This window comes from Anthonomus grandis, chromosome 5 (genome assembly GCF_022605725.1).
Source record: "Anthonomus grandis grandis chromosome 5, icAntGran1.3, whole genome shotgun sequence".
Taxonomy (NCBI): domain Eukaryota; kingdom Metazoa; phylum Arthropoda; class Insecta; order Coleoptera; family Curculionidae; genus Anthonomus; species Anthonomus grandis.
Window position 1 is genome coordinate 6818859 of NC_065550.1, and position 19940 is coordinate 6838798.

Consider the following 19940-nt stretch of genomic DNA (forward strand, 5'->3'; position numbering starts at 1 on the left):
ATTGATAACCCTACACCCAAAAATCTAAAGGCGTTAAATCACAAGAGCGTGGAGGCCAATTCTGGCCACCAAATCGGGAAATGATACGACCAGGACCAAACTCGTGCAAGATCGTGAATGTTGGATTTTGTAGGCAAGCAGCTGTAAATCTTTAGTGAGAATTCGCTGAAGAGCGCGTGCTGAAATTTCCAATTCTTGACTTGATGAACTGCCGTGATGCTTTGTTCGGAATGACCTCTACGTATTTGTATCGTGTGTTTCACATCACTAACCGAACCATTACTTTTTTGAATCGAATTTTTTGATTATTCATTTCACAGTAGATGAATGAGTTAGTAACATTATTCCGACCAAACATTACACGCACTTTTCGAATAGTGGCAATTAAACTTCACTACTTGTATTGATGGCTTTTAAATATTGGCATATAAGGCTTGTTTCAGTATTGGTAAGTAAGAGGTCATATAGGTTAGATCTTTTTACCTTTCATTTAATAAATATGTGTTCCAGGGTTCCTGGTTCTCCACATTTACAGTTCGGCTCTTCTTTTACTCCAATTCGGTTCATGGGTTCAGCAGTTCAATTCTTATTGGTCGATGCGTTACGTCTCGAATCGACATATCTCGTTCGAGACACAATTCGGTCCCGAGTTAAATGTGATTCTCATTTCGCCTCGAGTCGTAGCCGTCGATTCGTAGCAACACATTATTGTCAACTCTCACTGTCGGCCTTAATATCATAAACCTTCGCCATTTCTTATGAGTTTGCTTTTATTTTGATTTATTTGCTTTATTTTGTTTCCAATATTTATGAGAATGTTACCAATATTTTGTGATATCGCTTATCAAGAAGAAATTAAGGAGCAAAACAAAACGATTAAAGGGAATTGAACCTGGAGGAACTCTCAGAAAACAGATTTAAAGAATACATAAACATACTTAAAGCAACCAAAATACCTTAGTGGAGTTACAGTGCAACAAAAAGTTTTGGTTGCCCTAAAATTTTATGCTACTGGCTCTTATCAACAAAGTGTAGAAGATTTTAATTTAGGCGTTAGTTAAACATATGTGAAAAGGTAATTCAATTTGCTATAAGCTTATATCAACATTAAATCATATAATTCCTATAGATATGTTCATGGGGTCAGTAATGCCATTAATGAGAACCATTACAGTTGGGACCATTAAATTTCCTACAACAAGAAGAGCGATGAACATTGTGAAAGAGAATTTTATGCAAAAAAAATTCCAGTTTCCTGGTGTTTTAGGGGCAAGTGATGACTCAAATTGCCATTCTAAAACCAAAGAATGAGGACCACAATTATATCAGTCGCAAAGATTATCACTTCTTAAATTTGAAACTTATTTGTGGTTCAGACCTAAAAATTTTATCTACTAATGCCAATTATCAACTCATGACCCATTTGTTTGGAGCAATTCTGAAGTAAAAAATTTCCTTTTGACACAATATCGTCAGGATCGGAGAGAAACATGGCTATTGGGTGACTTCGGCTACCCACTTGAACCAGTAAAGAACGAATGGCAAGATATGCACCAGAGTTTGTAGGAAAGCTAGTTAACACATGCTACGTGTTATACAACTTGTGTATAACTTTTGATATTGAACATGAAGAGGCAAATCAGAATTTGCAAAATATAGGGAATCAAAATATAATGGGTATGGTCCTTTTATTCTTACTTGAAGAAGCCAAATAAATTATAATAATATAATAAATATAATAATATAATAAAGCGACCGCAAAAAAATATATTGAACTCTGCCGCCCTCAGAGGCGTGCCGTTAAAATGAAACGGCTGGGTAATATAATAAAGGTATCTTCATAGTTTCAATTCAGTTTTTTTATAATAGTTTTACTAACAAAATTAACTTCAATTGCTTTGATCTGACGGAATTTTTATCAATTCTAAATATGTTTTGGGTTTTGGACAGATTTAGAATTGATACTATTAAAATGTATTATTGTAAAGCTTACATGAGTTGTCTAAAGGTTATACAATGGTTTAAGTTAGGGACATAAGGTTTAATTTAAAATATAATGTGGTTTAAAAATTCACCTTCCTATATACCTTCTTATATTAAATTGCCTACTTTTTCGCAATGGATCAAGCAATCCGAAATTTATTGTCGGAATTGACAGATGCAATAATGAATCGATTTGATACCCAACAACGTGCGTTTTATGTCCATAGCTTTTATAAATTAAATCATTCCTACATCGCAGTTTTACGTCGGTTGGGTGCTCTTTATGCTCTTCACAACGTCAGTGAAGCATCTAGTACCAACCCCATCAAATCTTGGATAAATAAATTTGAAGAAAGGGATTGAAACTATTCATCCTTCTGGAATCATACGAAATGTGCGCACTACTCAAAATATTGACCGTGTTAGCGATGCAGTTGTCCAATATTCACACAGATCAGTGCAAAAATATGCTGCGGTTCTCCAGTTACATGAATCTATTTTTTTTTGTATCCTAATGAAAGACCTTAATCCCTTTTTGAATAGGATTTTGTCGTCAACGGACATGTTCTTAATTTTCATAAAAGTTATGATATGTATATTGTTTTTTGAAACTAGTATTTGGTATTTTATTTAGCATTCTTGAATGGTTAGATGCATTAGCCATAACAATTACTGAATTTGGATAAATATTAGATAATTTTGCTGATTATAAAACCATTTTTCAAATAATGCCGCAGTCATATCTTCAAGGCAATCAGCTGAAGATTGAAAAATATTTTAGGCAGACAAAAGTAACGCATTTTTAACAAATCCTTCTGTACTTTCAAAACACAATACGTGGAATTATCAACCCAACGGTATTTAATTACGTCATGCGTAAAACCATGTTTCATCTAAATATATTATATTATTAAGTTTATTTAATTTACGATATAACTTATTACTACGCCAATGCTTTAAAATAATCCAATTAAAATAAATGCAATTTTTTTGCTGCGGCATGGGCTAGTGTTGTAAAAATCCGGATTAATTCAATATGCGGACAGTATTGATTCGGATGAATTGAAAATTCGGTTTTTTCATCCGGATGAATTCATCCGCTCGATGTCTCGCCCGTTCGGCAAATTATGTCATGTTTCGGACTTGATGCTCGATCGTCCGATAAACGTTTTTTATAGCTGTTTTTCGAATATAAGGTATGCATTATGCAACCCATTAGACATTTCGTTTTTACAGATTTCTACATGATGTTAAAACTAAAATAGCTAATTATGTATGTAATAAATTAAGTGTATTTTAAACGATGCAAAATATCAATACGAAAATGTTTGTTGCCGATTGCCGGGTATTTGTCCGGACGATTTAATTCGGATTCTCTTAGCCGGTGGAACGTGGAACTTCGTGTCTCTTCGTGAGCCTCGTGCAAGCTCATACAATTATTTTATCGTCGGGCTAACGGACGACGGACGGCGTGTATCCGGACGACTCAGATATCCGGATTGATTCGGAATAATTTGATATTCGGATTGAACGGACGATTAATCCGGACTCTTCGCATCACTAGCATGGGCATTGATCTGCTATTGAGGACCGATGCCGACGCAGACCTGCATCGGGCGGTCTCTGCAAATCCGCCGCGGCATACGAGTAGTATGCTGCCAGTGTACCGCCGTCTTAAGATAATTCTGGGTAAAGAAGTAGGTTTAAAACTGGCCTCGGTCTTTTCGTCGGCACGCTTTCATCGTTTTTATCGTTATTCAAGTGAGATTAAAAAGACTATAACTTAGGTGTTTGAGAGGGAGAGGCAATAAGAAGAAAGAAGTATTGTTAATACATATTGTAATATTTAATAAAATCCAAACTAGTTTTCAATGTCTTGGATTTTAAGCTAATATTAAAGTATTATTACCATTAAGTTTATCTTTCTCAATAAAATAAGTGTCTATTTGGTCAAAATATAGTTTTATTTGTATATAACTTGATCATTGTTTAATGGTCAACATGTTAAAGTAACAAAACACTTTTTTATTTATAATACACAAAACAATCAACTCTTAACTCAACATGTCTTAACTCCCATCTGTCAACTTTCGATCTGTCACGTCATAATCATGTGATATTATGACTGTTAAATATGGCGCGCAATTCAAATCCTGCGTTCCTATTGAAACACCCTTATGTAGCTTATGATTTAATCTGTCAAACGCTTTGGAGTGGTCTAAGAAAAATCAACAGACTTCTTGTCCCGCCTACAAAACGTACAACACTGGTTCAATAAAACCCTGTATAGCAATGTCGGTGGATCTTTCCTTGAGGAAACCATGTTAAAAAAGATGTAGAATATTATAGTGTTTAAGGAAACTAGCAAGTCTGTTATACATTGCTTTTTCAAAGACTTTTAACGAAGATGATTGCAAGCTGGCCTGTAATTAGATCTTTGTCGCATTGTTTGAAAACTGCAATTACAATAGATTTTCTTAAATCAGAAATAAACTTTCCACGTTCAAAAGAAAATTGATAAGAAGGAAAGTTGGTATTGATATATTATAAAAACATTTGTGAATGATATGCGTAAATGATAGTTTAGCATACGACCAGTTACCAGATCAGATAAGAGTAATTGATCAGTAGTCGTCTTTTCAGCAGCTCAATTTCATTGGCATCTAGATAACCTGTTATGCCTCCTTTATCGAATTCTGCTGATATTCCAGAAATAAATAACCATATATTTATCGCATTATTTGAAGGCCTTCTTTTGAAGACGTGCGGTATTCCCGACTTAGGCAATCATTAATTGATATAGTTATTCATTTTAATTTATATAAATATCTCATTTTTTCAAGGTGTAAGAAACATTACTGTATCCAGCACAGACATCTAACTGAATGCAAGGACAAAACTAAAGAAGAACTTGACAAGGAACGGGAAAGGTATGCAGAGCCAGTAAGGCAATTCAATGAAGCCAAAGCGATAGTTGATAAACAGGTAAATGTCCTTATTCCTTAAAATATTATAATTAACTGAAACATTTTCTTTTTTTAATTTATTTATTTATTTGGAACCTGACACCCTACCACATTTATTGATTTTATAATCAATTTACTAGAAACTGGAATTTTTTGCCTGATCACTATTACAAATTTAAGTTGTTGTAATGCCTAGTTGTGAAATATAAATCTGTGTACGTTAGTTATCACTTATGATTGTCAATTTAAAGAAACAAATAAATTTAATAACCTTAAATACTATAACACCTAATCTATGAACACTTAACAATCTATGAAAAAGGATTATAATATAATACCTAGTTAAATTCCTAGAAAATGAGGAGAAAATATTATATTTGTTGTGCACATACTTTGTACATTCTTTGCTAAATTTGTTTTTGTTTTTTATTCCCTTTAACTCAGGTGGTAGAACATTATACATTTTTGGCGCAAGATAAACTAAAAATTTTAGGTTAATACTGAGTTGAAATTATTTGGTATGATTAAGTTACTTCTAGGTCTTGGACTTGTATTATGATTGTGATTTATTTGGTTTTTAGTAATATCATGGTTGTGAATGTGTGAACAAATTAATGTTATTTATAAAGTTCTTATGTTGGTGGTTTGTTCAGTAAATAGATATTCTGTGGGGTAAAGTTTTGGCTTGTTGTATATAGTTTTTAAAATATACTTATGTATAATATTGAATTTATGCAATGCATTATGCCATACCAAAATGCCATATCTCAAAATTGACTAAGTTAAGGATTTATAAAAAAATAATAAGTTCTTTTGAATTTAAAAATGTTATGATAATATAAAATTTATAAATTAACTTTTTAAGTCTATTGGCCAGATATTCAGTATACATATGCCATTTAAGATTTTGATAAATGAATATTCCAAGGTATTTAGTCTTCCAACAAGTGTTTTTATTTTATTCAGGCCTTTTTTTTAGAAGGGCATTTTGAAGTTAAAGAAAATTGAAAAATTTGGCTTTAGGCGAACTAAACCGAACTTCGTAAAATTAAGTTTAAGTTTATTTTAAATCGAAAATGACCTTCTAAAAACTTTCTTTTCGGGTGTTAATATCTGACAACAATACCTTAATTAATTTATTTTCGTTTTCAGATTGAAAATAGTATAGCAGAAGCCAAAAAGAAGTCAAAAAGTAAAGAACTGGCATCCAAATTACAGTTAATGAAAATAAAAAACAAGGCACAGGGGCAGCAATCGATACCGTTGACACACAGGGTTTATTTCAACATTCATTTGCCGTCCAGTGGCCCAAATGGGGGCAAGACTTTGCCTGTGTTTGTATCGAAGTTTTGGTCTTTAGGTAAGTTTTTAAATATGATAAGCTGAGGACCTTCATTAGCTGAATGTAAATTTATGAACATAAAATTGTAGAAATTGAAATTTGTCTACTACAATTGGTAAAAATAAGAAGTTATATAAGCATTGACATTAAGCTGATTTGAATCCGGAATCTTATGAAAATGGCATACCAAGACAACTCGAAAAATTCATCCATTATCCCAAAGATGCTGGTCATACACTTTTATAAAAGGTAAAAACACAAAATCTACAGCATCACAAATACATTTAATAAAATTACAAAGATTACATGTTTCGCTCGACTAGAGCATTGTGGCGTTAACTTTACAGTGTTACTATTTTGCCAAGAGTTTGCAGACGGTAGCTCAGAATTATTGGAGGCTTGGGATTGTTCGAAGGTTCACTTATGACTGGCTATTAAAGAATCTAAACTTGATTATAACTATTAAATAAGAGGGCGCCACTTAGTTTTTTTTATAAATGAAAGAAAACTAAGAAAAATACTTGGTATATAGGTTTCAAATAAGAATTAAATGACCCTGGATAAAGTATATTTAAAGAGGCAAAAAAAAATATCTTAACAATACAACCAAATTATATTTACATCAAAGATATGTATACACCTCATGTTCTATCCTAATCTGTTAAATGTTAATAATTTATTATGATTGAGTTTCTGTAAATCTTGCGGTATCTGTTATAATAATTTAAAACTGTTGCATTGTTCATAGCGTATTTCCTAATGTAAAAAAGGGAGCGCATATTTTTCCCAGATACTCGTAAACATAATGTTGATATGATTAAAATATGTTTGACAAAAGTAACATTAACCGAGTTATATCTACTTAACTACCAAAAAAGGTACTGAAAAATATTGAACAAAAAATAACTAAAATTATAGATAAGAAATTGACGTATTAAATTATGATATTGATAAAATATTTGTAGCAATAAATTGAAATTAAAAGTATATTAATAAAAATTTAAATAAGTGAGACAAATCTATGGTTAGTAATATTTAAATAAATGGAATAAACTGGCCTGTATATTCCTCCAAAAAATGAACGGCTAGCCTTCAAAATCGAGGCTGGGAATGTATGCCATTTGTAGCTCAGCTATCCGGACTGGGAATGTGTAATACTAGCTCTAGCTCTGGCTCCAGCTCCACCGCTTTCAGCTATTTCCCGGGGAAATCAAAAGCTTGCAGTCATCAACAATTGAAGGAAAATAAAGGGGAAAACGGAAAAGTAAAACCCTAAAACAACGGTTGCCATTGTATTCACTGTCCATAAAAACTGAATGGTGTTAAGAATGTGACACACTTACCTTGCTAAGTTTCATTCTCCGTTTATCAAAATCTTGGGCATCCTGCACCAGAATTATGAATTAAACGGTTCCCTAAAGGAACAAGATTAAGAACTATACATTACAAACCATATTGGCCACTTCCTGCTTCACAAACTTCGGAAATAAAAAACTGGCCTTTTACGTGCGCTCCTACCTGCAACACGGGAACAAGTCGTCGAAAAATGGACGCAGTACCGACTAAATCAGTAACGACCCCCTCCTCTCGCCTGAGCTGTCAATATCAGCCGTCAACAGAAAGCATGGATAATTAAACCAGGAGAGTGATGCGTTACAGTAGTAATGTGTCATTGACAGTGTGAATTTAAAGAAATATGAATAAAAGAAGTTGACTGAAATTATTAATGTAATTATTGAAATTAATGAAATATCAATGGAGCGTTAGTGAACATAGGGAGTAGAAAAATAAAACGCTACAGCATCATCAGACCATAACATACACAAAACACCTAACATATAAGTAAAACCTAAAACCTAAAGTTTTACTTTTTTAGCGAAACATGTAACCTTTGTAATTTTATTAAATGTATTTGTGATGCTGGAGATTTTGTGTTTTTACCTTTTATGGAAGTCTAAGACAACTACCTCAGAGAAACTTTGAGAGGACTGATTAGGAAGAAAAAAAGAATATTATTGTAATGCAAATATAGACATGAACGAACATGATTTAACGGAAATGTCGTGAACTGTTAAAGAAATTGATGGGTGGTAAGAACAAAAGTAAGAATGTAGGAGTTCAATTTAATAACAAATTTGACGCAGATTGTTATTTAATTGCGCAAAAATTCAACAACTACTAGGTATGAATAAACTTAAATTACTCTCAATAATAGACTGAAAAGTAAAATCTGACAGTTAAAATCTAAAAAAGAAAAATAGTACTGTTGATGGAATAACAGTTTAAATAATTTTTTCAACAGTCATTTGAAGTGATAGGCGAAAAAGGTTTCTGATTAATATCAGCTTAGAGAATGGAACATTCCCAAATTAATGGAACATCCCATTAGAAAAAATTGAGCACTGACTCATAAATATGGTTCCAGTACCTATACAAATAAGTTTTGGTAGTCAAACTATTTTAAAAATTAATAATCTTTTAAGTGCGTATCAAGCAGGTTTTACAAATAATAACTCGTATCAGTGCTTTGCAAACTGACGCTAAATCAAAAGAAGATGGTTTCAGTGGTTTCTTAGGCTTTGACCGAAAGTCTTGAATTGAAACTATAAATCAAATAATATTTTTTGAAAAAGCTAAAAAACTATCTAACTGTGTTTCACGCAAATTGCGCTATCGGTTTTATATAATCGCGAAGCAGTTCCTTTTACCAAAAATTGTCAATTTTATTTTCTCATGTAGCTAATTATATTTATAACTATTTTTCTGGTAGTAAACTTTTTTAACTTTTTTTTTACTTTAATTTAGTTCAGTGGTTTAAACCTTATTTATTTAAGCGATATCTAGAAACCATCTATGGCAGTAGCATCTCATTGGCTAAAAAAATTGTTTTGAAACCCCACAGGGATCAGTATTAGGTCCACATTTTTTTGTAGTGGCACAGGAAAAAGGGAACACGCAATAACTTTTATTTTCACGACAAATTCAATAATTCCAATTATTGGGCAAAAAAATTACAAACAAAATGAAATGGCATCGAAACTGCATTCAATATTTACCATTTTCTATCAATAAATTCCTGTACACTGCTGGTGTTTTTCCTTATTTTCTATAGAATTTGGAAATATATTGTAAAACTTAATACATACATAATATGGACTTTTCTCTGTAATGGCTAACGTATCTCTAGAATATGTCATCCTCTTGTATTGATATTACATCATATAAATACAAAAGGATAATCTCGTCCTCATATTGATATTACATGCCCTACTTATTGTTTCAAACCATAATTTGACAATTTTGTACTGTTTGATGCCCTTCAAACCACCTCAATTTGATAGTACTACATCATGGAATATTTATCAGTGTCAGTTTGATGCGGGCACAAAAGCAAATGGTTGGTCATCCAGGGACAAGGCCTTACGTTGGCCTTGAGATGAGAACTGACATCCTGGGAACAATGGCCCCAAAAGAACAAGTAGTGTACGACTACCTAGTGATGCATTTGGAGATGCGTTATGGCCAGTCACATCTAGAACATGTCTACCACACGCAGCTGAAAAAGTGGTGCCAAAAATCAGGGGAGTCCTTGCAAGAATTTAAAGCCGATATTGCACGTTTGGTCCCTGGAGATCGGGAAAAGGCGGCTTTCACACACTGAATTATGGCAATTTAACGTGATGCTATTTGAACTATGCAATGCCTCTGCCACTTTTGAACAGCTGATGGATTTTAAGAGGCCTGTCCTGTAAGGCTTGCTTCGTTTACCTGGATGAAATTGTTGTGGTAGGAAAAGTGTTTGAGGACTAAATGAAAAATCCAGAAGTGTTTCTGATGCTACGATGTTCTGGATTAGAGTTAAGCCCAAAGAAATGTCATCTGTTTCAAAGAGCTGTGCAGTATCTGGGTCACGTTTCCAGTCAAGGAGCTGCGGTTGACAAGACAAAGGTCCAGACTCTCAAAGATTGGCCAATTCCCAAGACAATGAGCTACGCAGCTTCTTGGGACTGTGCACTTTATTACCGACGCTATGTGGAGGGATTTGTCAACATCGCAAAACCATTGACCAGACTGACAGAAAGAGAACGAAAATTTCAATGGTCCCAAGACTGTCAGGAAGCCTTTCATCACCATAGAAGAGCCTCTGACAAGCGCACCTATCCTGAGCTATCCCCGATCTGAATGAGAATTTGCATTTGACACTCAATCTAGCAATGTAGGCATAGGAGCCGTTCTATCCCAAATCTAAAATGGCGAAGAAGAAAAAGTCATTGGCTATTTTAGTAAAACGCTGTCCAAACTAAAGCGTAACTATTGCGTCACTCGCCGAGAGTTGCTAGCTCTTGTCAAAGCGATGAAACACCTCTACAAGGACCTCAATAGGAGAAAGTTCCTGCTGCATACTGACCATGCAGTTTTAAAATGGTTTCTTTAGTTTAAAAACGGCGTTAACTTTACAGTGTTACTATTTTGCCAAGAGTTTGCAGACGGTAGCTCAGAATTATTGGAGGCTTGGGATTGTTCGAAGGTTCACTTATGACTGGCTATTAAAGAATCTAAACTTGATTATAACTAATAAATAAGAGGGCGCCACTTAGTTTTTTTATAAATGAAAGAAAACTAAGAAAAAGACTTGGTATATAGGTTTCAAATAAGAATTAAATGACCCTGGATAAAGTATATTTAAAGAGGCAAAAAAAAAATATCTTAACAATACAACCAAATTATATTTACATCAAAGATATGTATACACCTCATGTTCTAATCTGTTAAATGTTAATAATTTATTATGATTGAGTTTCTGTAAATCTTGCGTTATCTGTTATAATAATTTAAAAATGTTGCATTGTTCATAGCGTATTTCCTAATGTAAAAAAGGGAGCGCATATTTTTCCCAGATACTCGTAGACATAATGTTGATATGATTAAAATATGTTTGACAAAAGTAACATTAACCGAGTTATATCTACTTAACTACCAAAAAAGGTACTGAAAAATACTGAACAAAAAATAACTAAAATTATAGATAAGAAATTGACGTATTAAATTATAATATTGATAAAATATTTGTAGCAATAAATTGAAATTAAAGGTATATTAATAAAAATTTAAATAAGTGAGACAAATCTATGGTTAGTAATATTTAAATAAATGGAATAAACTGGCCTGTATATTCCTCCAAAAAATGAACGGCTAGCCTTCAAAATCGAGGCTGGGAATGTATGCAATTTGAATTGCGAAGAAGAAAAAGTCATTGGCTATTTTAGTAAAACGCTGTCCAAACTAAAGCGTAACTATTGCGTCACTCGCCGAGAGTTGCTAGCTCTTGTCAAAGCGATGAAACACCTCTACAAGGACCTCAATAGGAGAAAGTTCCTGCTGCATACTGACCATGCAGTTTTAAAATGGTTTCTTTAGTTTAAAAAACGGGGGGGTCAAGTGGGTATAGAGGTTGACTTGGACCACCGAGCAGGAAGAATCTATGAAAATGCAGATGCTTTTTCAAGAAGATCCTATCTAGAGGACTGCAAACATTATCAGCGGACAGGATGATACTTGGTTAATAGAAATCTTATAAGAGACCAAGAGGAGGGACCCGACATTAGATAGTTCTAACCTGGATAAAGGAAGGCAGGAAGCCAACTTGCAAAGCTGCCAAGTATTCTCCCAATGTCAAGTCATATTCCATGGGCACAATGGTACTTCCTAATTTTTTGGATGATGAACAGAAAAGAAGGCAAATGCCTAAATGTCGGATTTCGGAGTTGCTAGAGGCAATCTATACAGGTGTGTTAGACGACACCTTGGAATAACAAAGTCCAAAGGCAAGGGAGGAAAAGATTTTACTAGGTCAATAGCATGGGAGTCTTAAGGGCCTGGTGTAGGAAATGCGTTTTATGTGCGGCAAGTAACGGACTGCAGAAGAAGCTGAAGGCTGTGATGCGTCAGTATAACGTGGTAAGTCCATTGAAAAGGATTTCTATTGACGTTGCCGGTCCGTTTCACGAATCAGAAGCGGGGAATAAATTCATTGTGGTTGTGATGGACTACTTCAAGTAAATGGGATCAGGTTGGACCCACTACTAAACCGGGAAGCCTCTACTATCGTCCACGCCTTCATAAAAGAATGGGTCTGCCTAACTTTGGAGCTACTTTCAGACCAAGGACAAAATTTTGAATCCAGCTTGTTGCAGAACATCTGTAAGACGCTTGGAATCAAGAAAGCGAGGACTATTGCATTACACCCGTAGTTAGTTGGCATAGTGGAACGAATAAAGAGAACCATTAATCGATATTTGGCCAAAGAAATCTTTCAAAGAAGGGAATTTTGCATACCAGGCTCTGAATTTTGCATACATAAAAAATGCGAAGAAGTTAGCGGCAGTAGTCAGTTTAGGTTTAAAAATGGTATTGGAACAAGACAAGCAGTATTCAGTATACAAAACTTGGTACAAATATGTCAGGTCCAAAGAAAGCCTCGACAATGTAAAACATGACCTCCTAATATCGTCCCTTAAGCATCTCAGTCTAGATGGTAAATACATTTGATTAATAAGCAATCTGTACTGGAACTAGAAAACAGATATTCGATTGAGCAACTTGTCAACAATCGAGTAGTTTGATACAAAATAGAGTGTAAGACAAGATAGCATTTTATCACTGCTTTTGTTCAATCTCTACTCGGAAAGTGTGTTTTTAAGTCGGTTTTAGGTAATCTTATAGGTATTGAATCCTTATTATTCTTATATTAAATTATCCTGCTTATCGATCGGCCATCCACGAAAGCACAGGAGAGTCGGATTTAACATTCCATGAATTCATGGTTCATCATGCTAATGGCCGAAACCGTCGGTACGGCGTGACCTGTGAAGTGAAGAACAATATTGGCAACGCCGCGAATACCAGCTGTTCTTCGTCATGCTGGAATGACGCAAGTGGGCATACCGCACGAAATGGAGACGCATGGAAGATTAGGGAATCTTAACTAACTGGAAGATAGCGAGTATATAAAGAGCCGCGTCGTTTCTGGGAAGTCAGTTTGTCAGTTCAGTGCAGTTCGGGATATTGACGCGATATTTAAATCGGATATAAATAGTAGTAAATAAATACGTTGAAAATATATATTTCTAGTAGTCGTACGTGATCGTGTTTAATAGTGTAAATATGTAAATAAACGAGTTGACTATTTTTGTGCATTGATTATTTTAATTCACACTTTACGAATCGTAAAGATGCTACAGTTTTAAGTTAAGTTATTAAGTTAAATAGCCGTTTTCATGAATCAAAAAATGCATTTTATTTTTTGTTCTTACAATACGTTTTTGTACAATCACTATACTATATTTTAAAACTGACTGAAAATTCGCATTTAAAGAGATTTTAAAATACTTAAATGCATGTATGTATATTTTTCTCAAACTTACTTGAAGCAGCAAAAAATATGTTTTTCAGACGATTCCGTAGTGATCACGGCCGTACCGAAATAATTTATACTCAACTTAAATTTAATAAATATAATATTAATTAAATAACCTTATGATTAAGTATTTTTTCGGTATTGAAATAATATATCCCACAAGTTTAGTAATGCATTAATTCAGAAGAAATTAAATCATGGCGTGCCGGGAAAAATACTTAAATCGTCGATTTTGTATTTTTGTAATAAGTCGATTTTGCCTATTTTTCAAATTGTTTTTATGCATTAACAATTATTGCATGCAACAATTTTTATTATATTAATTATAATTATTTGTTTTTTGGTATAATACAAATGCTAAAGAAAAATATAATTTAAAATTTTTGCAGGTATGTTATAATTTTATTATATCAAAGCATTTAAAACAACCTCCGCAGTTTGTTACTAATAGTTGAAAGAAACATGAAGTTTAAAATAAGAATAAAGTTTGACATATTTATGTATGTATTTAGTACATACATTTACATATTTTTAACAAAAATAATTAATAATAAATAATATAATCATTTTTTACAAATCAAGTCTCTTTTATTTTAAATGAAAGTTGTTGACTTAACATAATATAACAATCATTGTCACTTTTTAACTGTCAAAATTTGAGGCACCAGGCTACCATTTACATGACCATATATTAAAACAGTTTTTTTTTCAAATATGCAAAAATAAATAAAATAATATTATAATAATTTTAATAAAGTGCAAAAATCTTACTAATTAGTAATCGGACAAACAAGAGTCTGCGGAACTGGAATCGTCAGGTTCAATTATCACTGGAGGTATCGGTGGCAAAACTAAACATTTTTCTTTGTTATTACATGTTCAACACAATTTCTCCATACATCTTTGTCTACTTCACTAAGGACTGCGAATATTGTCGATCACTACTGCACTTAACGTTGAAGAACTATTGCACTTTCTTAAGCGTTTTTTAATAGTTCCCCACACCATTTCAATTGGATTGAATACGCAGTAATACGGTGGGAATCTTAATACTGTATGCCCATGTAATCTGCCAATATTTTCAACTACGTATTCTTTTTTTAAATTATATCTTTTGATAATTGTTAAAAATTTTTGACTTTCTTCAAAAACTTTTGATAAAAATATATTGTGTTGGTCGTTGGGTATGTTTCTTTGTCGAATTGTAACAAATGCGTATTCTGATTTAACGTAGAGGTATAACAATATTAAATTAGATATATATTTATAATATTAGATTAAATTTAAAATAAAAATTTTAAAATATTTGCATGGGCGATATGGTATGGGCAGGTTTGTTTGCTTACAACATCTCTGATGCAATGATGCCAAATGCTTATATAGAAATGGCAAAAATCACTTTATAATATCATAAAAAATAAAATTTCAGTTGTTTCCGAAGGCACAAAACAATACTACTGCTCCCCTTTAATAAAATATCAAGCATGTTTTTACATAAAATATGATAGATTTTATGTAAAAGATATCATATCGATTCTCTAACGAAGTCAATATACAACGTTAAATAAATGTAAATAAAGTATATTAGAGAAAGTAATAATGGCATTGCAACGCCGCTCAATCGCATTGTTGTTGCCACCGATACAAGCACTCTCTACCAGTGACGTCGTCAACAAATATTTACATGATAAATATTTATTAATATAGAGTTTGAGTATAAATTATATTACCATTTATGAGCTAAAAGTTTTTTTTAACTGACTTCATTAGAGGAAGGTCCTAATAAAAGGCAGGATTTTTTTCAAAACATTTTTATGGAAATTAAATATTTTATTAATATAATATTATAGATTTCTTAATAAATCATGTTTTAAGACACAAATTTTTAACATTTTGCAAAATTTTATTGTTATTGTTATATTGGACAAAACTCAGTTTTATTTCACTTACTTTATATTACATAATATATACTTCTATGGTGCTGACTTTTTCAAAGGGACAGTATTGCTTCGGCGGAAAGAGTTAAAACTACAAGGATGTTCAAATTGTGAAGGAGTTGCAGGTTTTTTATAGATTATAAGATTTTTATTATGAATATTTAGCCTGTACAATGGTTTTGAGACATTTAACACTGACCTATATAATACCTAATACCAATTATATGCTATTAATTTCAACTAAAAAACAAAGCTTACCTAAGAATAAAGACTATGTACAATAGATTAGATTAGATAGTTTATTAGTAGTAATTTAGAAACAAGTACTTTTACAAGTCAAATAAAATATGTAGTATGTTGGGCTTTTTCGAAAATCATGTTATTATTTCTCAAGTATTTTAATAATGACTTGAGATATCGAGTTCGATTTCTTTGGCGCAAATTTGTTTATTGCAATCCTCGAATTTTAATTTTTTGTTCTTTATTTTTTTTCCATAATTTGGTGACTAACTTTAGCTTTTGAAATGGTGAAATCATCAGTGCTTAGGTCCCCACGATATCATTTTGATTTTACCCTAGAATAATGTACATAAAAATATAGTATTACCAAAATTAAAAAGGAAAAATTAAAAAATGTATTATGATATTCCAATTGATCAATAAAATGTATGTTATTATAAAGAATCTTTGTAATATCATATATTTGATTAATTGCATTTAATTAACAGATCAAACGAACTTACCTAAGTGAAGTTCGATCTGCATTATATGAAGCCTTGTCGAAGTAAATAAGTAGAACAGGTAGTATCTCCGATGGCATCGAGTCTCACACAAATTCAAAGCAAATAAAAAACCCCCCCGGTCCTGCATACCTAAATCCATTGCATACCTTCAGTCTTCTTCAAAGCTACATTGTTGCAACCAAGGGAAATAAATAATAGGGTAGGGAAGGGACTTATTTACTTCGACAAGGCTTCATATAATCCAGATCGAACTTCACTTAGGTAAGTTCGTTTGATCTGTTAATTATATTTCAGCCTTGACTCGTAAATAAATAGAACAGGTAGCTATTTAAAGCAAGTTGCAACAATTTTCATTGGAAACATGTCATATTAATAATAATTAAACAACATAATGAACAGAATAACGAGAAAAAATTATATTAGGCACACACTTAGAATTGGTATGTACATAAAACATTAATTCTAAGGATGGCAACAACATAATATGGTTATACATTTATTTTTCAAGATAACTTATATCTTAATAAAAATGTACCTACTTAATATGACAAATAACAAATCTGGAAAATATTTTCCTATACTAACATTAGAAACAAGAAACTTAAAGATAAAAACTCATCATAATACTAACAACTAAGAACAGTCGTTGCAAAATTGTCTTTTTGAAGCAAAGGTCTGTTATAATGATTGGCAAAAACAGAGGATTTCTCCGACCAGCCAGCTGCAAGCCGAATAGAGTCATAAGGTACTCCCTTTCGCGCAGCTGCAGACGTCGCAGCATGGCCAGTACTATGAACTATGAATTGGTTCGTATCCAACCCACTCTTCTTTAGAATCACCTTTAACCATCTAGAAATTGTTTGAGAAGTGATATCTCTATGAGGTTTCTTAACGGTAATAAAAATATTTTTTGACGTCTGTCTTAAATTCTTGGTTTTATTTAAATACTCAATTAAGGTTCTAGCTGGACAAATTTTCTTATCTTGATTAAAGAAAGGCAAAAGAAGAGTAGGTCGAATGCGACCTTTGGCTGAAGTTTTAAGTTTTTTAGGTATTTTAACCTCAACTTTGTTTTCATCTATAATAATATTTTCAACTTCTATGTTGGCTAAAGTCTGTACTCTTTGACCAGTAGCCAAGGCAATAAGGATTGCTAATTTATATGTGAGGTCTTGAAGGCTTAATGTTTTATTAGACATAGATTTAACATATGTCAAAACAATAGAGGGGTCCCATGTGTAATTGTATCTGGGAACAGTAGGTCTTAAACTATGGACCCCTTTAAAAAACCTCTTGATTCTAAAATCCGAAGTTAATTCTGGCCCCAAAATTTAAGTAAGAGCTGCTCTAAATGAATTTAAAGACGTATAAGTAGCTCCATTTTTAAATTGAGTAGTAAAAAATTTTAAAATATCTGGGACAGAGGCTGAATAAACATTCATGTTTCGAGATTTTCTAAATTGCCACCACAGTTTAAGACCTGAATTATATTATTGAATTGTAGAGGTAGTAATGGAGGCCAAGCAAATTTCTAAAGCTTCTTCAGGTACTGAACCAGCTCTCAGGGCTTGGAGGATAACACTCCTGCCACCAGGGAAATTTTTCGCCAAAGTGGATGAGGCACGTTCCTGAAAGAAAGTAAACGTTCGTCAGCCTCGAAAACTAAAGGTGTTGATTCTAATAATGATGTAAAAAGTGGGTACCATGGCTGGGATGTCCAGAAGGGCACAACGACAATTCCTCTAGCTTGTTCCTCTTTTATTTTGTGCAAAGCACGCAGAATAACAGAAAATGGTGGAAAAGCATAAAAGAAAAACTTGTTCCATTTTATCGTAAAGGCGTCTACTGCTATGCATTCTGAACCTCCCAACCATGATACAAGCTTTTTGCATTTAGCGTTCATTTTTGAAGCAAAGAGATCAACTTTTGGTTTCCCAAAAGTGGATATTATATCTTTAAACACCAAGTTGCTTATTTCCCATTCAGTTTCTTTGGATAATTTAAGTCTGGATTGTGCATCTGCTTCAAAATTGTCTTTAGACTTTATATAACTGGCATATAAATAGATATTTTTACCGTCGCACCATTGCCAAATAATACGAGATAATTTATTTAGGAATTGGTGCTGTACACTTCCCATCTTATTAATATAAGCCATGGCAGTTGTATTGTCAACTGGAATAATATGTTACATAATAATGTTACCAAAAACATACTCAAAATATTATGTTGTCACCAAAAACAACAAGTATGTATGTTGCCAAAAACATACAATTTAAAATGTACGTCACCAAAAATGTTCAATTTGGTACTTACTGTTTAACTGGTGGACATCCACTCTAACTGTTTCACGAACAGAGTGGCGAGGCGACAAATCACTCTCATACGGTGAAGAATATGCATTGGGTTCTCCGGCATCACCGCCTCTAGAGCTCCCCATATTCTCCAAACGTCGCCTTTTTTCCCGACTATTAATTTCATCTAATTGTCGTTGCATTTCGGCCAATCGTTTTTCTAAACGCCGATTTTTCCGTTCTCTAGATCGACTACGAGAATGTTGTCGTTTACGGCTGTGCTTAGGCATATTAACCTATTTATTTAATGAACAACACGGTAACACGGTACAAAATAAAAATCGATAATTTCGAAAAGCGGAGCGGTACATATGGTCGACTCGATACACAAACGAAGACTGAAGCATAGAGTAATTAAAAGTATGAGAGGTATTCAATCCTATAGTGACAAGTAGGCACCATCTTTACCCTAAACTCGATTGCGGTCTAACCGAACTAAAATAATTGACATTTGTCACAGTCGGTAAAATAGTCTACTGTAATACCGATCCGTCATAGAAATGAAAGGCGTGCTATTCAAAATTTTAGAATGGCGCGAAATTTAAAATTATTGACCCATTAAATCAATTTTTAACAGCGTAAAGGCTGTGAATCTCGATCACAAACTCTAAAAAATTATGAAATAGTGCAAGTGTATTAATTTAATTTTTGAAGAGGCTAAGAGTGATTATGTATGTAATTTAAGTTTATTTTTTACATTTTTTAATTGAATTCGTTAGTTTTTTGACATTAAATTCATCAAATTTGCTTTTAAGCTGTTAAGTTAATGCATTAAAGCCCTTCAAAAAAATAAATTGTTAATAATGCACTTTTTCATTGATTTTTAGAGAATGTGAAAGAGATTTTATAGCCCAATACGCTATCAAAAAAAGATTTAATGGGTCAATTATGTAAGACAATATTTTAGAGATTTAAGTATAATATATTAAGTCCTATTTTGAGAATTAAATGCTTGATACTAACAATGTTAATTTCACTGTTATCAACAAATTAACAAGGATAGGGGTAGAATTAAAGTCAATTGTAAAGTAAGTTTATAATTTATTGTCTTAATAGGGATCCTGCTACAATTTGTTTTTGTGCTGCTTTAGCACAACACTGTCCATGGTATGTATTTTGCTTTTTCTACATTTTGAGGATATGATACAAAAATTACAATTTATCAAATTTATAAATTAATTATTTATAGACATAAGAA

At 32.7% G+C, this 19940-nt stretch overlaps 1 protein-coding gene across 1 annotated transcript in view; it reads left to right on the forward strand.

Annotated features, from left to right (window-relative positions):
* The window catches only part of LOC126736432 (uncharacterized), a 63134-nt gene that overhangs the window by 1406 nt on the left and 41788 nt on the right, over positions 1–19940 (forward strand). The window contains exons 2-3 of the mRNA XM_050440769.1: positions 4827–4968; positions 6102–6309. Coding sequence (XP_050296726.1) covers positions 4827–4968; positions 6102–6309 — 350 coding nt within the window. The remainder of the gene's footprint in view (positions 1–4826; positions 4969–6101; positions 6310–19940) is intronic.